Here is a 22,309-nt window from a genome sequence, read left to right on the forward strand (position 1 = left end):
GCAAAATCTTTATTTGCGTTTATCTCAAAACTGTATTATTGTAGACAGACCGCTGTGATCCTATGCCCCCAATCCTATTTTTTTTACCATGTCTGATCCTAATAAGATCATATGGGCTTCTACAGAGTGGAGGTTTGTATTAACCGAATATTGTTTTTATGAGAAATGGATGTTAGCCACTTGCTCAACCTAATTGGTCCATACTCTGACTCAAACACAAATTGAAAAACAATATATGAATTTTCCAAGCCCAGGATTCGAACCTGGGACCCACAACACTATAAGCCGCTCGGCCATCGTGGGATAAAGTAACCGATTAAAATTAATGCATATTTTCATTTTTCAGTAGGACTACTCCAACTTGTTGACATGATGGCATTTTCATTATTTTTCTTGATCCAAAATACCACGGATATCACTCGGGTCAATTCTGTAACAAAGCGGCAGCAAAATCTAAATAGCAAGTTAACACCCGCTGCGCATATGCCATGCTACTGAATTTTTTTTTTGTATTATGTCACTTTGACATTTATTTAATCTTAAAAAAGAAATGGAACAATGTATGCATTATATCATTGTTAGTTTTTTTGATGTATTATAATATGGCATTTATAATACAATTACATTGTATCCGCTAGATTGTACAAATCTACATTCTAGCAGGCGTGTGATTGACAACTTTGAGTGGTGATGCTAGTGTCGCAATATTACTATTACATCGCCACAACAATATGTAATTGATGTCCTCTATCTCCCTCTTTAGCAAGTGGTTCGGTAAACCAGTACGCCTGACAGTCTATATCCCGGGATAATTAACTCTCGGAATATGACAGCATGTTTATCAATTTTTTATTGATTTTGGCGTTAAATGATAATGTTGGAATAGCCCTACTGTGCTATTTAAACAAAATGGTTATCACTGTATTTGTTACTGTCCTACCGCCAATTCAATATATTAACAAAGTTTTATACATATATTATTCTAGAATATAATATAATGTACTATTTCATTTTTCAGTACCAATATTTTACCAAGTGAGAACTCTGGCGAATAGATTTCATTCCCAGTTCAAAATATGGATTTTTTCTTATCGCATTCTGAATGTTTACAACCCTGAGGATATAGAGGTATGTACTTGATTGATTAGTGGATAATTAAACAAAAACTTTTAAATATCTTTGCATTTAATTTTAAATATCAGATTTCAAACATAGACCCGCATAATAATAAAATTCTTGTCACTAATAAAATAGTAAAAAATAGTGCGATGGATATAAAGATAATGTAAAATCTGTGGTAAGATGGCAAAACATGATACCTATGTCTGTTTATCAGCTGAATTTTAAACAATTTTAAACTTCGAAAAATATTCAAACAATGAACAAATCACAATATATTGATTCAACTTATTTATTCCAACTTATAAGACCTATTAATACAATATTTTGATATCTTGTAGATCTCATTGATATGGGTCTGAAAGTAAACATAACTTAATTTGCCAAAAAAACCGGACATATCATGTTTTGCCATCTTACCACAGAAATAAGGCATCTATTTCCAGAAACCGTTAAGGTCACATATGATTTTTTTTTTTTTTTTTTGAATTATTAATAACCATGTCCTTGCTTTTTCGTACAAGGTGGTTGTTAGTAATTTTGAACAATCACAAACACCCAGGCTTTGAGAAAAACACATAAATGTTTTTGTCATGACCGGGAATCGAACCCAGGAACTCTCGGGTGGAAGGCGAGCGCCTTACCTACTGCACCACGAGAGCCGCCTCGCGGTCACATATGATTACACTCATATATCAATACATTGGTACATACAGTGACACTTAGTGGAGTAGGCAGGTCAAGTGTTGCTTAGGGGCGGGGCGGCATACTATAAAGGGCGGAAAATGAAGGAACGAATGTGAATATTACAACTTTTGAGAGCAATGAAGGTTTCCATGAAGCAGCCATGTCGTTGCTTCGTTAAAAAGTAACAAAAAAAATGCATGTGTAAACAGGTTACATGTAAGTTGTACGTAAAACATTTCACCGTGGCACAGTTCGCCGTGAGCATTATTATCGGAGAGAGATAACCGTATACAATATGGTCGCCAATTTTATTATATTCAATAATTCAATTTTCATTGCTGATTTTGGCAAAATTCATGAATTCAAGAATGAAAACCTAACCTAAGAAATAATCCACTCTATCATCTATTTTTTCAAAATTTGTTTGCTACTGGCTTCCTGTAAAGTGTAAACCGACAAGAACCGTGTTTTATTTAGAGATGAATTTTATGTTAGTACTAAACGACCCGTAGAGGTTGGACAGTCTTTAATATATGGCCATATCTTTCCGATACAACATTTCACGGTGAAGTGTGATACAGAAAACTGCATACGTACAAGTTTCCTGACACGATGTAAACACGTATTATTGTGTAAATTGCAAGATTGCATGCATATATCAAAAAAGTTCAGAAGCTTCTGAATTTTCACGTGACAATTGGACCGTGCAATATCTGCACCTGCACAGTAGAATGATAGTAGCAAATCTGCCAGTAAATAACGAACTACACCGCGCAGAGAATCATTTTGAGGTTAACCGATTTTCACGACCTGTCAAATGGTACCATAAAATGACAACATCATGTCTCAATCTTGAAGAATGAGACTGGTGAGACAGTCAGCACTTTTACGTGTAAACAGTTATTAAGCGATTGTTTAAAATAGACACTATTGGTGGATAAAATAGACACTAAATCCATGCATGTGTACAGGCGCTATAATATCGTATCTTCAAATTCTGCAACAAATATCCATACAAAACAAGCACATATTACCATAGTAATCGCATCCTTATAACATTCTCTCGCTCTGTTTGTGTCATTCTTCAAAGCCCTTAGTTAGTGCGCCAATATTTGACAAGCAATGGCAATCTTAACAATTATGGCACACTGAGAAGGCAAGGATATACATTGTGCAGAGATTGGTGTTATTGTACCTATAACCTTGTGTTGCAGATTGTGTTATCTAGTCAAATACACATTGATAAGAGTCAGCTGTATGAATTTCTCCATCCGTGGTTACAAACTGGACTGTTAACAAGCACAGGTGAGTTTTCAATTACCTATGTACCTAATTATTATTCTCAAATCGGCGCAACACCTCAGGCGATAAAAGATTGACACTTCACAACATAGGTACCTTTTATCATTAGTATATATCAGGGTTGGCGAACCTTTTTATGTACACGTGCCAAAATTACCCAAACATTATTTTTCGACTGTCTGGCGTGCCGAGCAGTGTTTAGTGGGAAACAAATGAAAAAATAGTTACAGTATAACCCCTATTTTACGTTTTTTAAGGGACTGCAAAAAAAAACCTAATTGGGGGGAAAATGTAGAATACCCCCCATTGAAAAAAAGAACATTAAAATTTTATGTTTCTAAAAAAATAACGTTTTATTAAAAAACAACATTCAATTTAAATTTTTATTGAAAAAATCATGTACATATGTATATTAGTTTGTATGTTTGTACATATGTATGTAATTCTCTTTCAAGACTATATAAACATTTAAAAGTGTCATCTTGGATATCAGCAAAGTTTGTAAAGTAGGTTTTTCAACCCTCGGTGAACCTCATTGCTTCTTCTTTTGTTGGAATATCAACCTCGTCTTCATCAGACAGTTCTTCAGAAGCGCGCGTAACTTGCATATTTTGAATATTTCCGACGTAAATCGCGGGAAAGAAAAACGTAAATGCGGGTATTAAATGTACTGAAATACATCGGGACCGAAAAAATTACACGCAATTGCCAGGAAAACGTGAATACCGGGCACGTAAAAACGAGGTTATACTGTATATGAATAAATTCTATTAAAAAAGTTTAAAAATTACAATTGAGCTCTTGAGATTCTATCTTTCTCCGTTTCTAATCGAAGTACTTATATCTTTTATTGTTTGAATAATTTTTTCCTTGCTTTCAAAAAATTTAAAAAGATCGTGGGAGCATTTTAACCACACTCCTTTCATAATATTATATTCTCCATCACTCAACGTTTTTCCATTTTTAGAGATCATGTTTGTGGCAAAATAATAAGCGGCTATTATATTTCAATCACAGCCGGTAAATTTCATTAGGTTTGTTGAATGCAATTATTTATTTACATTAAACGTAGGTAATCTTGAAGAGTTTCCATTTGTGCATTGATTAGTAAATGTTATTGGTAAAAAAGATATATTAAAAACCAATGAAATACGCATGGCTATTCTCATAGCGTGCGACCAGTGGCAAGCGTGCCATATGTTTGCTACCACTGGTATATATATTAAAATTTAAGTCTCTATCTGGATCTAAGCACAAAAATTTTAGTTTGTTTGTCGTCGTAATTAACTCAAAAACTACTGAATCAATATTGATGAAGCTTCCACAGCTTATATTAATACATGGTTGGTACCAGTAGCAAAGGGTGGGGGTAGGCTGTTAATATCCGCCATAAATAGTGCACATCATAGACTAATATACTATATACTAGTGCACATTAAACTTTGTTAATCATACGTATTTGTTTTTATTGAACTAATGCGTCAATTACATTGAGCTACTTTACGAGCTGCTTGTTGGCAAATTTACAATCTGCCTGTAAAGTCGCCCAGTGTCATCATCGAACAAGCTAACAAGCAGATTGTAAACAATCTACCAAGAAAAGTCGAAAGCCGGTCTACTTTACACGCTACACACCGGTGTGTGGGCCTACTGCGTCTGCTCCCGGTAAAAAACGAACTACGTTCTGTCAAAATAGTCGCTAGCTTGTTGGCTTCTCAGCGAATGGAAAGTTTCGTGTGTCATCATCACAATCGCAGTAGCTGAATCGCCCGCTTTTAAATTCGCCAACAAACAGCTCGTAAAGTAGCTCAGTGTAGTAATTGACGCATTAGACTATAATTTTACAGATGGTGTTGGTAAGTTTTAAAAATTCAATTAGTGAATTAGTGGTGATAATAGTAAAATTTCAGGTGATAAATGGCAGAAACGCAGAAAGATCCTTACACCTGCATTTCATATGAATCTTCTTCGACAATTCTGCCAAATATTTGATGAGCAAAGTTTGCAACAGGTCGAAGCGCTGAAGTCACAAAATGATAAAAATGGAATCAATGTCATTCCCCACGCTACTCAATTTGCACTGCATACAATATGCGGTAAGAATGCTTATTTGGTGATAATTTTTAATATGCTTGGTTATAATAATAATGATAATATTATGGTGTGTATATGGAGTAAAGATGTTGACGAAGACCTTCGTTGATAAAGATGGAGTGTAAATATATCAAAATGAAGCAGAATTAAGGAAGTCATTTGTAGCAAATTCATATCTGTGTTTTGATACCGATTTGCCAAGACCGCACTAGATGGCCGCACGGCTTAAGCGTCGGCCTATAGCGTCGTGAGTCCCAGATTCGAATCCTGGGTCTGGCAAGTACACATATTGTTTTCAATTTGTGTATGAGTCAGAGTATGAACCTAATAGGTTGAGCAAGTGGCTGACATCCATTTCTCGTAAAAACAAAATCTGTTAATACAAACCTCCACTCTGTGGAGGCCCATATGATCCTATTAGGATCGGACATGGTCGAAAGAAAAAGAAGAAGAAGCACTAAGATAAAAATGCCTTTCACACGTATTCCAACCCTGCAAAAAGTTTAATAATCATCACTACTTCGAATTTAGATGAAAAATCATAATTTTTATGAAATCTCAGCAACTAAGAGGCCATCCATAGACTGAAACCGTATGCGGTTTAGAATCATGTGCCATGTTAAACTTATGATTTCTGTCCATGAGCACATATTTTCACTAAGTTTGTAAGTGTATGGTATAAACAGATATGATCAGATGTTTATAATATACATTGTGAAAATATATTTCTATGAACAGAAATAATAAGTTTAGTTAAGTATGGCACACAGTTCAAAACCACATACGGTTTCAGTTTATGGATGGCCTGTAAGTCAATATACAGAGCATCGAAATATATTTTTTAAATTTTACAAACATGCTAGCAACGCAGACAATATTAATTACTTAGATGATTCCAAAATGATGACATCATTACGATTTCATAACACTTGACCGTTATATGAAATCATAATGGTAAGGTGTAAATTATTATTAAGCATAGTATAAAATGGCAATACTGATTACTAACTGTCAATCGAATCGTATTGTTTTGATTCTTTAGATAGTTAATATATTTTTAAATCTTATTTCGATTAATTTAATACTTCACTGTTTTCAGAAACTGCGATGGGGACTAAGTTAGGAGTAAAGAATTCTGTCATAAGAGGATATAAAAAAGCAATTCATACCTTGGTGGAGCTCTTTATATATCGCTTGGTGAGAGTCTGGCTTCATACGCCTTGGATTTTTAATTTCACCCCTAGCGGGAGACTACAGAAAAAGAGTTTAACTCTGTTGCACAATTTCACCACAAACGTTATCAGAGAGAGACGGAAATCGATACCTTCTAATTTGACTGATAGATCACATATTGACACTGAAGATGAAGACACTAGAAGCAATGGGAAGAAATCAGTCATGTTGGATTTGTTATTGCTCGCTGAATCACGCGGAGAGATTGATGAGGCCGGAGTGAGGGAAGAAGTTGACACGTTTATGTTCGAGGTTGGTTAAATTTAATTAAATTAATAGTATTTTGTTTTCGTCCTCTGAATGTCTATTTTTAACGGTTATCTTATCACTTTAGCACGTTTCCGTTATTATCATTGTTCCAAATTAACACGGAAGGTATTCTATAGACTAAACGTTATCGGCGGCTATCTCTAATTTGTAATACACGAAAATTTAGGTTGGTAGACATGTCGGTCAAATTTGGATATGTTCCTGCTGCCGAACCCAAGCGGATAAAGCCGAACCAGCTCCATCTAGTCGGTAATGAGCCGAACACAAGAATTTTGTATTGACACAATTTTATTAGTCACATCATTGCGATTGCAGCAAAACTGTCGGTCTTGCATCTCAATTCTCAATATGTAAAATTGACATACTCTGTCTCGTTCTCAAAGTTAGCAAGGCCAAGAGAGTGGCTGTTAAAAGATATCACCTTTTAATACTCTCCAAACCATGAATGTCGCGTCGACTGGCGTTAACTCGCGGGTTCTTGTAAGTGTAATTTCTGAATTAACTGTTTGTGTATATTTTCAAACAATATTCATGATTCTAGTGTAAAAATATTCACGATAAACTCGAGAGACATGTTGATATGGTAAGTTTTCACAAATATTTAACTTTCTGTTCCTATTTCATATTTTATAAGGAATTTATTTTATTCCAAAAATATCTGGCCTACAAGACAAGTGTCCGTCCACCTAGTAAAAATTGGCTGGCAGTGATAAGGTTAAGTGATAATAATTATGTTAGAATAGGTCTGCTGGGATGAATAGTTTTCATTTCTTTTGAATAATCGTGACTGTTTCAATATTAAAAATACACTTTAATACTTACATGTGCAGTTGTACCATTTTCATGTCAGTTATTTTATCTCAATACTATATGGCAGTGGCGAAGGGTGGATGTAGGCTGTAAAGAACTGACATAAATAGTGCACACTAAACTTTGTCAGTCAAACGTATTTGTCTTTTTAATTGAACTAAGACTACAATGTGTAGATAGTGTTTGTTAGTTTTTAAAATTCAATTAAACCCTGCCTAATCCAAGCCATGGTAGATAACAGTAAAAAAATATTTGTTTATCTATAAAATATCTAAAATTATTCCATTAAACCATACTTACATGATTTTAGATAATTTATAGATAGAAGAATAATTTTTATCGATTATGGTTTGGTTTAGGCGTGGGGTAATGAATTAAAAAAAAACTAATCAACACCATATTTAATAAGTATATATTCTTATTTTAACGATAACAAATAAGTATGACTGAAAAAGTGTTCACTATTTTTCTACAGGCGACCCTCGACTTTCGCACGTAATTGGTTCCGAAAATGTGTTTGAATGTTGAATATTCGAAAGTAGAGGAGTGTAAAAAAACATCAAAAAATGTACTTTAAAATATTTATTTATTATACGGTATAATCAATGACATTATTAATGGACAACGCACTCAATACGGTAGCTAGCAAGTAAATTCACGCACAGTGACATTCGCACATGTATAGGTAGACGTCACGCAATTTCCATTATGCAATATCTTGCATCGGGAATTTATAGCAATATCACCTTTATTGTAATGGCGTTAGAACATTGTTTCTAGTGTCAATGTTCATTTGAGCGAACCAGTTCGAACCGAACCGTTCGGCAGACACGACAAAAAGCATCGGGAATTTATAGCAATATCACCTTTATTGTAATGGCGTTAGAACAGATTATGCCATTCGGCAGACCCGACAAAAAAGTGAGTGTCATTTTTATTCCCAGATACTTCGTCCATATTAATGTCATTGGGTATAATAATCTTAACAAGGCGCATTACCAATCAGGTGTTTTCTTTATAAACTTATCAAGAGATAGTTCAATAACACCCTTTTACATATTTGAGAAGGTGACGGGGAGCGGCAGAGAGAGGAGCGACTACATGGTAGTACACAGTTTTTACATTATCAATAAAAATCTAAATTTTAAGAAATGTGCGAAATAGCGAATAGTGCTGGTAAAAAAATAAACTACACCGCGCAGACTCATTTTGAGGTTAACCGATTTTCACGACCTGTCAAATAGTACCATAAAATGACAACATTGCGTCTCGCTTAGGTACTCTTGATGAATGAGATTGGCGAGACAGTCAGAAATTTTACGAGTAAACAGTTATTATCGTGATAGTTTAAAATACACACTATCGGTGCAAGTAAATCCATGCACGTGTACAGGCACTATACCTATGTCATATTTTCTGTCAAAACTATCAAACTTAATGCTTATGTAGTATGTTTATATATGAGTAATGCTTTCAGGGCCACGATACAACTGCAATGGCTACAACATTCTGTTTAATGGCGCTGGCAAATAACAAAGAAGTGCAGGTACTTAATATATAAATTTTTTTTTAAATTTATTACTTATATCATATTATAAATAAATCATAGTAATCCTAATCACGTACACTAGAGCACCAAGACTAAATTTTTTTTTATCAATGTGAGTATAAATAAAATATATGTGTAGCTACGTTATGAAAACTATGCACCAACGTAGTTCGCTATTTTGTCATATTACTTGTAATCCTCACCATAAAATGCATGCAATGGTATCTTTATTAGGATAAGTACCTACAAATATGTTATATTATAGATCCACAAGTATAAGTTGTCCGCTGAGTGAGGGCGCCACATGCTAACATTTGACATTTCATACTTTTTATACTGAGATGAGCTTAGCTTTAAATTCAAACAACTGACGATTTATGATGGTATAATATTAGTAAGATAAACTTTTCTTAACATTCATTATGATGAAATGTATGAGAAAATATTGTACATACTGACAATCTTTAACCTTTTCTATGCCTCACGATAATACTATGGCAGTATCTGACAGGCCGCAGATTTGTATCGACACCGGTTAACACCGGTTAAGATGATAACGGAATATCCACCACTACATTGGCCCATGTTGGCCTAGTGCGTAGAACAATAGTCTTTGTGTAAAATATAAACCCATGGCTGGTGAAAAAACTGCATGGTATTTTTCAAAATGCATTTGATCCGGTGCAAGGACCCAATAGTTTGAGCGAATGGCTAACAACACGAACATGGACCCTACAAACCAATCCATCCCGCACCACACTCGTCCAGGGCTTGAAATGGAACGGAACGCACCGTTCCGGCTCATGAAATTTGTAAAATATCGATCCGTCTCGTGGAAAAAATATGTTGACCGTCTGAGCTAGATAGGCCATAGAATAGAAAATCTGACACACTTATTTTTATAAAATACACATACGATTTGATGACCATGTAAATATCTTCAGAAAATTTATCGAGCGCTCCGGTTCGTAAACTTTTCCATTTCAAGCGCTGCACTCGTCTTAATCAAACGTATCATGAGGCCCTCCGTTTGATGTGAAGCATCAGCAGTTGTTTACGGCTGGGAATGTCTCAGGAGTAGATACCCAAGATTGAGATCACCACCGTCTCAAGAGAGCGTTGACTGAGTTTACCTAAAAACGTAATTTAATAAAAAATGCCATGGGAGAGAAAGGTACGGAGACTTAACAAAAATAAATGAATTTAATGATATTATATAAGATATAAAAAACAAAGATAAAACAATACAGATAAACAAAACTATTTGAAGAGATCTTCACGTCTGCAATAAGACCCTGCAAATTTTTATTATGCAATATAGTTGGCCTTTGTTGCGACTAGGTCAGACGGGCTGGACCTGGTTGGACCAACTTAAGAATCTCTTCTCTCTCGGAGCACATTCCCAGTGGATGTGGTTTGCATCCTGTAGTTCTCGCCACATCGACATGTTGACTGGGTAACAAGTCTAAACTCATAGAGCACGGCAGCGAATCCACCATGGCCTGTCAAAAACTGACTGGTGCAGTGGCTAGGAGTCAATTTGATTGATTTGAGTCAATGGCTAACGACTACTATATGGTTAGGACGCCATGCTGAATCTAATCTAGCAAGACAGTTAGCCGTCTCCGCTAGTTATTTATTATTTACGTTATAATCATTTTTCTTCTATTGTATTGTGTTAGGAGACAGCTATGAAAGAGGTTGATGAAATCTTCCGTGACTCTGATGGTCCTGCGACAATAGCTGAGCTCAACCAAATGCAGTACCTCGAGAGATGCATCAAGGAGGCTTTGCGACTGTACCCAAGTGTTCCCTTTATCGCCAGGCACTTGAATGAAGAAGTGCAACTGAGTATGTATCTCAAAAATAGAGAGAGATGATTTATTTTCTTATCCATTGATTTTTCACAAAATTAAAAACAATAATTTTGAGTAAAATCTTATTTGATTTGTTTACAATTTAATATTGTAATTAAAAAAAACTATTGCTCTTTATTCAACGAATAATTCACAAGATTTGAGATGAAAAGATTTTTATTGATCAAAAAACAATGTTACATTCTCAAATCTTATGAATTATTCGTTGAAAAAAATAATTACGTGTTTGCTTATAAAGTTGTGAGTCTTGGGTTCGAATCCCGGATCTGACAAATTCGCATGTTATGTTATCAGTGTGTATTTGAACCTAATAGGTTGAACAAGTGGCTAACCTCGTAAAACAAAACTCTTTTCTTAGTGAGACGGTCAAGATCCACATCGGATTGTAGAGCCATAAAAATAATTACGATCAGGACCGGTTTCGTTCATTTAGAGCAGGGGTTCACAAAGTGTGCCCCGCTAGATTTATGTTAAATCTGTATTATTTTTTATTCTTCATTAATCTTCTTCTTGGTCGTGCACTCATGGCTGAGGATCATGACCACATTTAAATTTCGCCATCCTTTGAGCGACCAAGACTTTCCATCCTTCTCGATCTTCCGCTTCTCTCAGGGCAGAATGGATGGTGCCCCCCAGTCAGCTCTTTCACTTGGTCGCTCCATCGCGCAGACGCTCTTCCTCTGCTTCGCCTTCCCTGGAGGCTACCCAAAACTACCAGTCTCTCCAGGTTGTCTGGTCCGCGCCTGACAATATGTCCAAAAAACTGCAGAATTCTTCTTAGACATATCGTCGAGAGCCGTTCCTTTATCTTCAGTCTCTGGATGATTGATGGTTCGTCCTGTGCTCCGTCCAAGAAATGCGAAGCATTCGGCGCCAACACCACATCTCAAAGGCATCAATTGCCTTCCGTTCTCTTGCCTTCAGGGTCCACGACTCGACTCCGTATAGTTCATTAATATGAATATTAAAAATTACATTTAACATTAAATATCCTCTGGCAAGAATGAGGACTTTCACTTGGGGTATATCCAAATATAGTTAAAAATGCTCATCAAATGGCTTCTATATTTGGAAGTACCTATACCTATTTGTGAAAATACATTTACTACAATGAGGATTAATAAATCAAACGTAAGATCAAAATTAACTGACAACCATATCGCATCTGTTTTGCGTATTCACCCACAAAATTTGAGCCTAGATTGCAGGATTTAGTTTCAAACAAACAACTGCATAAATCACATGGTGAAAAAATTTTAATATTATTTTTAGTATGTACCTACTTATATAAATAAGAGTAATAATAATGTATATTTAGTAATATAAGTTTTTCACAATGAAATATTTTTTTTTGCCTTATGTTTTTTAAAAAACAGAAAATATTTACAAAAGATGCCCGCCAATTAATATTTTTGATTTTAAAATTGTCCCTTTGGCGAAAAAGTTTGTGAACCCCTGATTTAGAGGGACACTGTGAACTGATACAAAAATACATTTCAACTGGTATCTACTAGGGACGGCAACTTATATGAAAGTATGGTGAGGCAGGCTGGTAATCAAGTTATGTAAGCACTTCAACGTGCGTCACATTGACGCTCAGTTTGCATTGGTAAATCAACGTGGAAGGTTCACCTGAGCTAGGTAATATTCAGTAAAAATGGTTGTGTGTAGTGTGTTAAATTGTAAAAACGACAGCAATGAAAAGAATAAACACTTAGGAGCCGTGACGTATCACAAATGAGTATATTTAATTAATATTATACATGTTAAAATAATAATCTAAAATAATCTCGGCTGCATAACGCGTGCTTAAATTCGTTCCGAATTACTCTCTTTACATACAACACACAGCAGTCGTGTTTGTATTGCTCAGGACCGCATTTAAGTGAACGCATTGATTATTAAGATTATAATTGAATATAAGAAACACATTTTGATTGTATCGTATATTTGAGCATTGCTATATTATCATTGTATGCGTTGATACTTTGATATTATTCACTGTTAATTCTTCGTGGAATACCACTACACAAGATTTTTTAAGATTGTGAATAACGTGATATATATTTATTTATTTTGCTTACAATATTAATTGATTATAAGACGTGTTTGTGTTCAGATATTTATAATCCATATACCTACCCATAGATATGTACGTATGTAATATTATTATATAAGTTAGGAAAGGAAAGTTGTTTATATATTATATATATTGTAAGTATATATATTATATTGTAGTATAACTTAATTAAACCCGAACTAATCACAAATATGTAAGTTAAACTTAATTACGGCTGAATTAATTACAGTGATGGGATATTTGCAAGAATTTAATAATGTGTTTTCTATATCTTTATGTAAACTTTATTTTTGATTAATATAATTATATGACAAATATATTATTACCTTTTATAATTTGATTTACTTTAATTACTTTATTGCTATTATTATAATTACTTTATTACTAGTATTACTTTTGAAAGACATATCGAGTAAGTACCTAAATAACCTACCTATCTTTTCATAAATTCCCAACTTTCAAATATAATTATACTAAAATGTGTTGTTATTTTAAACCTTCATTATTATACATTATTATATTATATGAGTACGTAGTAACCACGTAAGGTACTACGGTCAAAGGGCCAACGTAAATCCTCAGTGAAGCCCTGCATTTTTTATCTCGTCGCTTTTTCTCGTTATCGGCTGTCGTCGACATGCTTCATTCGGTTGCATGAGTAACCCGCGTCGTTGCCTATCTCTATATTTAGAACATCTATGGGTATCTACTTGGTATGTTTGACCTACCTAATTTATGTGAACCTGAAAGTGAATGTACCAAAGATGTCGAAGAAACCCTTCTTTTGCCAGATGTGGTTTAATGGTTTTCTTATTAAGAAGCTAGTTTCAGTATGTCCCAAGTGCCAATTTTCTATACCTACGTGTACGTTTATAGGTAAGTTAGTAGACTGTTCTTTTTTTGATTCACTTTATTTTTTATTTATTGTATAATTTATTTAATACCTATTACAGAAAATTACTTGGTCCCACCCGACACCGTGTTCAACATTCATATTTTTGACTTACACCGATGTCCGAAAATCTATCCAGCACCTGATGTGTTTGATCCTGACAGATTTTTACCAGAGAACGTGGCAAAACGTCACCCGTTTGCGTATATTCCATTCAGTGCAGGACCAAGAAATTGTATAGGTGATATTATAAAATACTTTATTTATTTCCTCTATTGACACATCTGATCGGCATTGTACAGTTCAACCATTAGACTGATTTTACAACGTTTTAGAGGGTAATTTTTTATCAATGATGCATTTCGTACCTACGAGAAGAAATAAAGATATAAACAGATTGGGTACGCATGTGGAGTGACATTGTATCTTACCATTTTCGATTGTGTAGTATGTAACAGTAAACCGGATCTCACATTTAAACTCGCCTCGTCTGCCACACAGCCATAAATCAAATCTTCTAGGAACGTCGTTTCGATCTTGCAAATGAAGACTGAGCACATCTACTTAGCGACAGTCCCGTGTAACCTCTCGAAACGTACATATATTTTGATGCGGTGACCGACGGAGCCGGTATAGTAATGACCAATTCGTAGGTGTGCGTATGCGTTTTGGCGTCTTCGACTTGCAGCTTGAGACGCATGCGATTTTTTGATAGCAGTACTAGATGTTTTTTTTTCAAACTAAAAAGTCGCATTCGACCAATCTGCTGAGCTCCATTTGGTAACGTGTGTTTTGTGAATAACTATGACGTTACTTTGAAGTATTCGACACATTGCAGACGAGATCTGATGTGCGAGCCGGCTACGAGGAATTGAAAGTGGATCAGAAACATACTGTTAACACACGACATACGCGATACGTACACATGCCACGCGATCCAATCACTCCGGTTCAGCGTGTTATCGTTGGTGAGGGAAAACACGCTACACATCGTATGCAATGTGTTTCTAGTCAAAACGTGCCCACGTATCAGTTATAAATGTCATCTTTTAAAATACTAGTTAATATTATTATTAAATAGTCATGTAATAAATATAGTAGGTGTATTCACGTAGGTATATTATCAAACTGCAAGTTATATACTCGAAAATACACCAGAAATCGTTCATTAGCTTTTGCTAGACTTTTATTCGTCAAATAAATTTATTTGTTGTTTTTTTCATGAACCCAATATCACCGATTCTTTTTTCTGAGCTTTTCTATTCATATCAGATTACCTTTCATCGTGTCTGATGTGCATGGATTCGCATCGGGTGGGGACACGTGGCGTGGCGTGTTCCCAATATTATGTTCCTACCATAAGCGTGATCAACACCCGCCTAAAATCAAAGTCAACAGCTTTTTTCTATAGCTCTTTCGTGGTCGGCAGGGCGACGATTACCGATTGCAAGTACCTAATAACCTATACTTTGGCAGCCCTCGTTCAGTGAACATTTTCCACATCGATAATATAGACCCGATGTTGACAGTAAAGTTGTTAACGACTGTTCGGGGCTACAAACCCATTTTCACTTTATGTATTCTAATAATATGTAGGTACAACTAATCTATAAATTAACATAATATGTTATCGATTGACCATGCTGAAATTGGATTTCAGAATGAAGTTGGATTACTGGAGTTGGAAGTCGGCCCAAAACAGCTGTCGTCAACAATAATATTCACAAATTTTAAAATTAACCAAATTCACATTTATGTTTTTTTTTCAATTGAACTGGATGTGTAGGTATTTTCAACCAGGACATAGGCTCAGGTATTGAGTTGAAGGAGGTCAATTTCGAAGAAATTATGGTTGTTCACCATTATTGTCGTAATAATATATATAGTTTATAGAAGGTTAGCGCAGTCACGATGCATTTGGAAATCTGATTATCTGCAATTATTATCAGGGCTTGAAATGACTGGAACGCACCGGAGCGCCGTTCCGGTTCATAAAATCCCCAAAACTATTGCTCCGCCTCGTGGCTCGATTTTCGTAAGATTATCGAGCGCTCTGGTTCGTAAAATTTCGAGCGCTGATATAATCAATTAAGTATTATATTCCGTATTATTAATTATTTAATTATTATATTATCTAATATTTTTCAGGCCAAAGGTTTGCTATGCTTGAAGAGAAGTCATTAATTTCAAGAATCCTTCGAAAATTCGTAATGGAGCCGGTGACAAAACCTGAAGACATTATTTTCACTGGAGATATAGTATTGCGTTCGAAGGATCCTATTTATATCAAATTTATACCAAGAGACCTCAGCAAGAAAATATCTCATAGTGCAGATAATATAATATTATAGTAGCAAGAGTTCCTAACCATTTTCGAATCACAGCACTCTTGTAATGTAAAAGTCAAGTAACCTGCGGTCCGTCACTCCCCACCACATTCGCACGAAGAGAACACGACATAAAATTTAACCGAATGAATTCGCAAGTATCACATTTTCTTTCGCAATAGTAATCTCTGTTTACACACAACATTTTTGAAGTAATTTGAAGACTTAGAGTGGAGCCACACCGGGCGACTCTGGTCGCCAGACCAGTCGCGCGACTGGTCTTCCTGGGCGATTTACTCGGGCGACTTGCAGGCGACCAGAGAGGCAGCCAATAAATAATAATAATAATGAATGTACACGCAAGTATGCAAAAATACGTTCTATCCGCGGCGTGGCTGCCAGCGACTGGTCGCCCAGTGTGGCAGCACTCAATACGTAGCTATATGTTTTCATACATCGCTACCGGTCGCCCGACCAGAGAGACTGCGAGACCAGACTGAGCGCAAGAACGTGATTTTACTGATCGCCCGACTTTATTGGTTGCGCGACTACTGGGCGACCAGGTGTGGCATGCTCCATATAACAGCTGCATGCATCGGTCTGGTCTCGGCGACTGGTCTGCCGACCAGAGTCGCCCGGTGTGGCTCGGCTCTTAATGTTTATCTTTTTCACCAGTAAATGACGGTTTTTGTTTGTGGATATATTGTTCGTATCGCGATTATCAATTTTATACTTAATTATGTATCTACTACTGAAACTGTTCTAATTTCAGCCGATTTTTTTGATTTTCTGTCAAAAAGGTAAATGTCGATTTTCTGAGTAATGTCACCTTGCGACCCACTGGGGTTAAGGAACCCATGGGTAGACAGGACATGCACTGACACACTCTAAAAAGCAGAAAATTAAGAAAATAATATAAACGTTAAAATTTTTAATAAAACAAATTAAATCATTGGTAATTTTTATCACTCATAAAGTGTACATATTCTAAAGCAGAGGTGCACAACCCGCGGTCTCGCAAGCTGAATGCGGCTGTTATCATTTATTGCGGCTCACTAGATAAACTAGATTGTATGACGAATGTGAGTTTAAAAAAATAGCAGTATTATTGATCTATCATATTTCATCACACCAGTGAGTGCTGAGTTCTATGTTATAAATAATATATTATACAGAATGCAGGGCGAGTAGTGACCTGAGTATTTTATGTGTATCTACTACTAATTACCTAAAATACTATTACTAGTCTTTTGTGAACTGATGAAGAACCACTTGTTCCCTGTGCGGTTTTCACATCAGGCCCTGATGGTGAAAGAATGAACAATATCACATTCTAAAGACGAATTTCATTGTTTTTCATTACATTTTTCCGCAAGATTCCGCAAACCCTTAACAAATTTAATAATGAATTTAGGTTTTTGAAATAAGGGAATAGCTCTTATAGTCTACTTAAGGGTGACACTTTTCCCATGTTGTCACTGAGTAAATACACAATAGGTACATACATATAGGACATAGAAGATAGAATTTATTGTTTTTGGTGAAATAAAAAATATTTAAATATTAAAAATATGTCGTTTTTATTTATTATTAATTATTATTATTATTATTATATGCCACTAAACTAGCATGTGATTTAACCATGGATTCTACATCCTGAAGCGGGCCAGGATCTTTGAATCTTTGGTTTAAGAGCAGCGTAATACCCCGTTTGCGCGTGCATGGATTTACTGCTGACGTATTATTGCGGCCATAACAAAAAATGCACGTGTAAATACGTATTATCGTGAAAATTGCAAGATGTATGCATGGATTAAAAAATCAGACGCTTCTGAATTTTCACGCGACAATTGAACTGCGCAATATCTGCGCCTGCGCAGTAGAACGATAGTGGCGAACCTGTCGGTAAAAAAACCAACAACACCGCGCAGAGACTCATTTTGTGGTTAACCGATTTTCACGACCTGTCAAATAAAATGACAACACCGCACTTTTACGAGGAAACAGTTGTCATCGCGATAGTTTAAAATACACACTATTAGGGCAAGTAAATCTATGCACGTGTGCATGTGCTATAATGCTTTACAACAGCTTCAAACGGTGCTCCGCGGAATCAGTTGACGATATACCTCTGAAGAGAATGAAACCGATCCTGATTATATTATTTAACTAACTGAAATAAGTAAACTAACTAAATATTATTGTGTTTTATTGTCAGTAATTCAATCAGATTTAACGTAGTTAATAATATTATTATCGACACGTCTTGATGATCAAACATATTGGTCATGGAACAAATCTCTAAGAAACGTGGATGAAATGTAAAATATAGACAAAACAAAAGTCGATATTTTATTACGTCGCTTTTTGTCTACACTGTTCATCCTATTTAGCTGGCCGATTTGCCACGGCCCACGACGGCCCCCTTCTGACCCCGAGTGCCCAGGCTAGAGCCTTGTCACCCCCTCCCCTATTGGAGGGTATGTATTGAAGAAAATATTACTATCAATCAATATTATTATTTATTTATTTAAAAAATACACGTTGAGCACGTAACAAATTATCAATTCAAGACGTTCACAATATGACATTTAGAATAAAAAGTACAAGTAAATCAACTAGAGGAAAAATAAGATAGAGAAAAAAAAACAAACAAAAATATATTTTATAGAAAAGAAATAAAAAAATAAATGATAAAAAACAATAATAATTAAAAAAAAATACAAATTAAACAGAAAAACAGAATGCATAATGCATCGTTAAAAATGTCTACATCTCTAGAGAGTGCATTGACCAGCCACACAGCCCTCGCTATTGGTGCCTGGTGAGCCTGACATGACATGATACGCATATAATTTACGGGAGCATAAAAATTTAAATTTACCAGAATATCGGAATTGGAAACCAGCGGTCGAAATGGAAAAGTTTACGAACCGGAGCGCTCGACAAGTTTGTGAAGATATTTACATAATATGTTGTTATCAAATTGTATGTGTATTTTATAAAAATAAGTGTGTTAGATATTTTATTACATTGTCTATCTAGCTCTGACGGTCAAAATATGTTTTCCACGAGACGGAGCGATAATTTTACCGATGTCACGAACCGGAACGGCGCTCCGGTGCGCTCCAGTCCATTTCGAGCCCTGTTGGAAACTATACCACGTGAGAGCAGAGAAAAATGCTTTAAGAGCAGAAGTGACATACGAGCTTCAAGAGAATGAAAGGTGAATGCATACCTTGAAGAAAGTTAGTCGGAAATTACTCGTTGAGTTGTCTTATTATTATTTTAGATTGCGGCTTTTGTCACAACAAGCCCCTAGTCTGATTATAATCTTTCAATAAAAATATTTATTGGAGATAAAAATAGTCATATTATTTTATTGTAAATACATAATAATATGTACTTAGATACAAATTTATAGGCCGTCTTTAGATGAAGATTATTTAAGTACCTATCTTCTAACATTAATAATTGTGACCTGTGAGATAAGAATAATTAATAAATCCACCAAAGGGATAGTATTTCTTTATTTTTTATAATATGTAATTTTCTAAGGGGGGTGATAGCGGTGGCATGCATGCCAACATTAAGCATAAAAAATATATGAAAATCAAATTTAAAAAAAAAGACAACTAAACATTTCTACGGAAATACAATGAATGCATATATTTGCGCAATGGAGAATAATTATTTCCAATATCTTTTGTATGTACGGTACATTTCAAAATAGGTAATGAGTCGACAGTAAGTACATAATGCCTTGGTTAGATTATTTTTAACCACATAACAGATTGACATCAAAATGTCAACATAAATAATCTATATCACTATAATATCTACCAAACTTTTGAAATTAAAGTAGTAGGTACTAAAGCTATTGTATTATTATTCAAATTTATTTATTTACATGAAGCCAACATTGCAAATTGTAATTTTAACACATTCACACCGTGATAGAAAAAACAATACCTACATAAAAATGAAATAAAAAAAAGTTTTCAACAAACTTTATACAAGAACTAGTATATTATGCCGGGTCCACACTGGAAACATGTCGCGCGACAACCTCGTTAAATTTTACGATAAGTATGATAATTATCGTAAAATTTAACGAGGTTGTCGCGCGACATATTGCCAGTGTGGACCCGGCATTAGAAACTAAAAGTTTCTAATATGCTAAGATAAATCCAAGGAGTATGCATTTCGTAGCCACCTTATTGGGTGAGTTTTTGTTTGGTGACGTGTTTGGTGGAGAATTCCCAGATAATGGGGTTTTTTTAAAATATGAAAACAGAATTTTCGTCCTAATTTCGTTATACTTATATATTTTCAATTCTAATAAATAGTCGCACATTAGCTACCCAAGGGTAACTAAAATTCACTGGATCGTTTGATTAATTATTACACAGAAATACGTGGCATCGAAAAACCAAGGGTTAGGGAAGCCTTAATTCAACAATGGATCGACCACAGCTGATGTATTCTTATTTCATCATTATCCATAATTTACTAAATTTGTTTTTCGGTTCATTTTGTTTACGAAGGAGGTGGTCTTTGAATATTTTATGTGTCCGCTAGTATCGCATTATCACGTATGTGTCAAATCTCTGGGTTCTGTAGTGCAACGTACAACTTACTGTAGTTCTAAAATCTGTAGTGCAACGTACAACACATGTGGTGGTCGTGATCGAGAATTTTCGATAAATTCTAAATTAATTAATTTTCCGATACTTCTAGAATTCTCATTTCTCGAGAAATCGTCAATAAGATTCTCAAGAAATTATTAGGTAAGTACTTGGCTTAGCCTCCGACCGCAAACGGAATTTAAATAATTCACCGGTAAAAATAATATTTTTTAATTTAAAATCTACTTAAGGCACTTTCCCTCCAAAAACATTATTTATACTATTATAGAAACGTCACCTTAACTCAACCCACGCGAGTTGAATAGGTTCCTATCTTCAATATCCGTAACATTTTTTTTAAACACAGCTATTGCTATTCCAATTGGCATCGCCGATATTATGTTAGTTATTATTACTATTAAAAAATTGTGTCGTCTCTTACTTCTACACAGTGCTCGAAATGGAAAATTTCACGAACAGGAACGCTCGACAATTTTCCAAAAATGTGTGATATTAGATATAATAATATCTGTAACATAAAAATATCTTTTAGTTTTACATGATGTACTTTTTTCATCATCATCTTCGCCCAATACGCTATCGGCTATAACAATTAGTGGTAACATACAAATATAGAGTCATTTTACTTTACGAAATCGTTTTCTAAAAAATACATTAATAAAATTTATACAAATATAAATAACTAAACGTATATGAATCTAATTGGAGTGGGAAACATTATTAAAATACATGAAATAATAGACAAACTAATCACAATTTCCCATTGGTTTCGTTAGTAGTTTGAATAAAAATATACAACTAAGAGTGGATAGAAATATGAGTGAAGATAATTCGGTTTAAACAAAATAACGCTTTTTTCAAAGCTCTGATTTTTCGTAAATTCGAAATATTTTGATTATGGTAAACAATTTTTTAATCAAATTAAAATCCATCGTATACGAAAAACCAAGGGCATGGTTTTTAATAAATTAATTAAAAAAGTATGTAATACGCAATATTTACAAATGTAGCCTTCTTTATTAAATATGAATCATTTTAAACAACCTCAGAAGTGTAGGTACATATTATTAGAAAAAAAAATATTTACATCATGTGGACATGTAGGATAATTTATTCTAATAGGTTTCCAATGTTATAGAAATTGTTATATACAGGGAAATTTTTCATATATTTATCCCATTGGATTCTGATTGATTTATTTAAATATTTTTATTTCGTATTGTACCTTAAACAATACAAAATTTTTTAACATGCATACGATGTTCACGAATATGTATCTATATTAATTATGGAATTATTTGATTTAAGTTATTAAATGTATTATTATATTAGTTTAACCATCAAAAACACAGCTCATTCAACCCGAAAAATATCCATATAAAATTAAAACAATAAAAATATATGAGGAAATGATATTTAT

The 22,309-nt window shown here is 34.6% G+C and overlaps 1 protein-coding gene across 1 annotated transcript in view; it reads left to right on the forward strand.

Annotated features, from left to right (window-relative positions):
- The window catches only part of LOC147072385 (cytochrome P450 4C1-like), a 17,280-nt gene extending 887 nt beyond the window's left edge, over positions 1-16,393 (forward strand). Inside the window, exons 2-9 of the mRNA XM_085947704.1 lie at positions 1,019-1,128; positions 3,021-3,111; positions 5,019-5,204; positions 6,302-6,687; positions 8,993-9,061; positions 10,747-10,915; positions 13,975-14,154; positions 16,062-16,393. Coding sequence (XP_085803830.1) covers positions 1,019-1,128; positions 3,021-3,111; positions 5,019-5,204; positions 6,302-6,687; positions 8,993-9,061; positions 10,747-10,915; positions 13,975-14,154; positions 16,062-16,264 — 1,394 coding nt within the window. The 3' untranslated portion in view covers positions 16,265-16,393. The remainder of the gene's footprint in view (positions 1-1,018; positions 1,129-3,020; positions 3,112-5,018; positions 5,205-6,301; positions 6,688-8,992; positions 9,062-10,746; positions 10,916-13,974; positions 14,155-16,061) is intronic.
- Positions 16,394-22,309: the final 5,916 nt, after the last annotated feature.

Source organism: Rhyacophila brunnea, unplaced genomic scaffold (genome assembly GCF_057557595.1).
Source record: "Rhyacophila brunnea isolate RB1 unplaced genomic scaffold, BYU_Rbru_1.0 scaffold_2, whole genome shotgun sequence".
Lineage (NCBI taxonomy): Eukaryota > Metazoa > Arthropoda > Insecta > Trichoptera > Rhyacophilidae > Rhyacophila > Rhyacophila brunnea.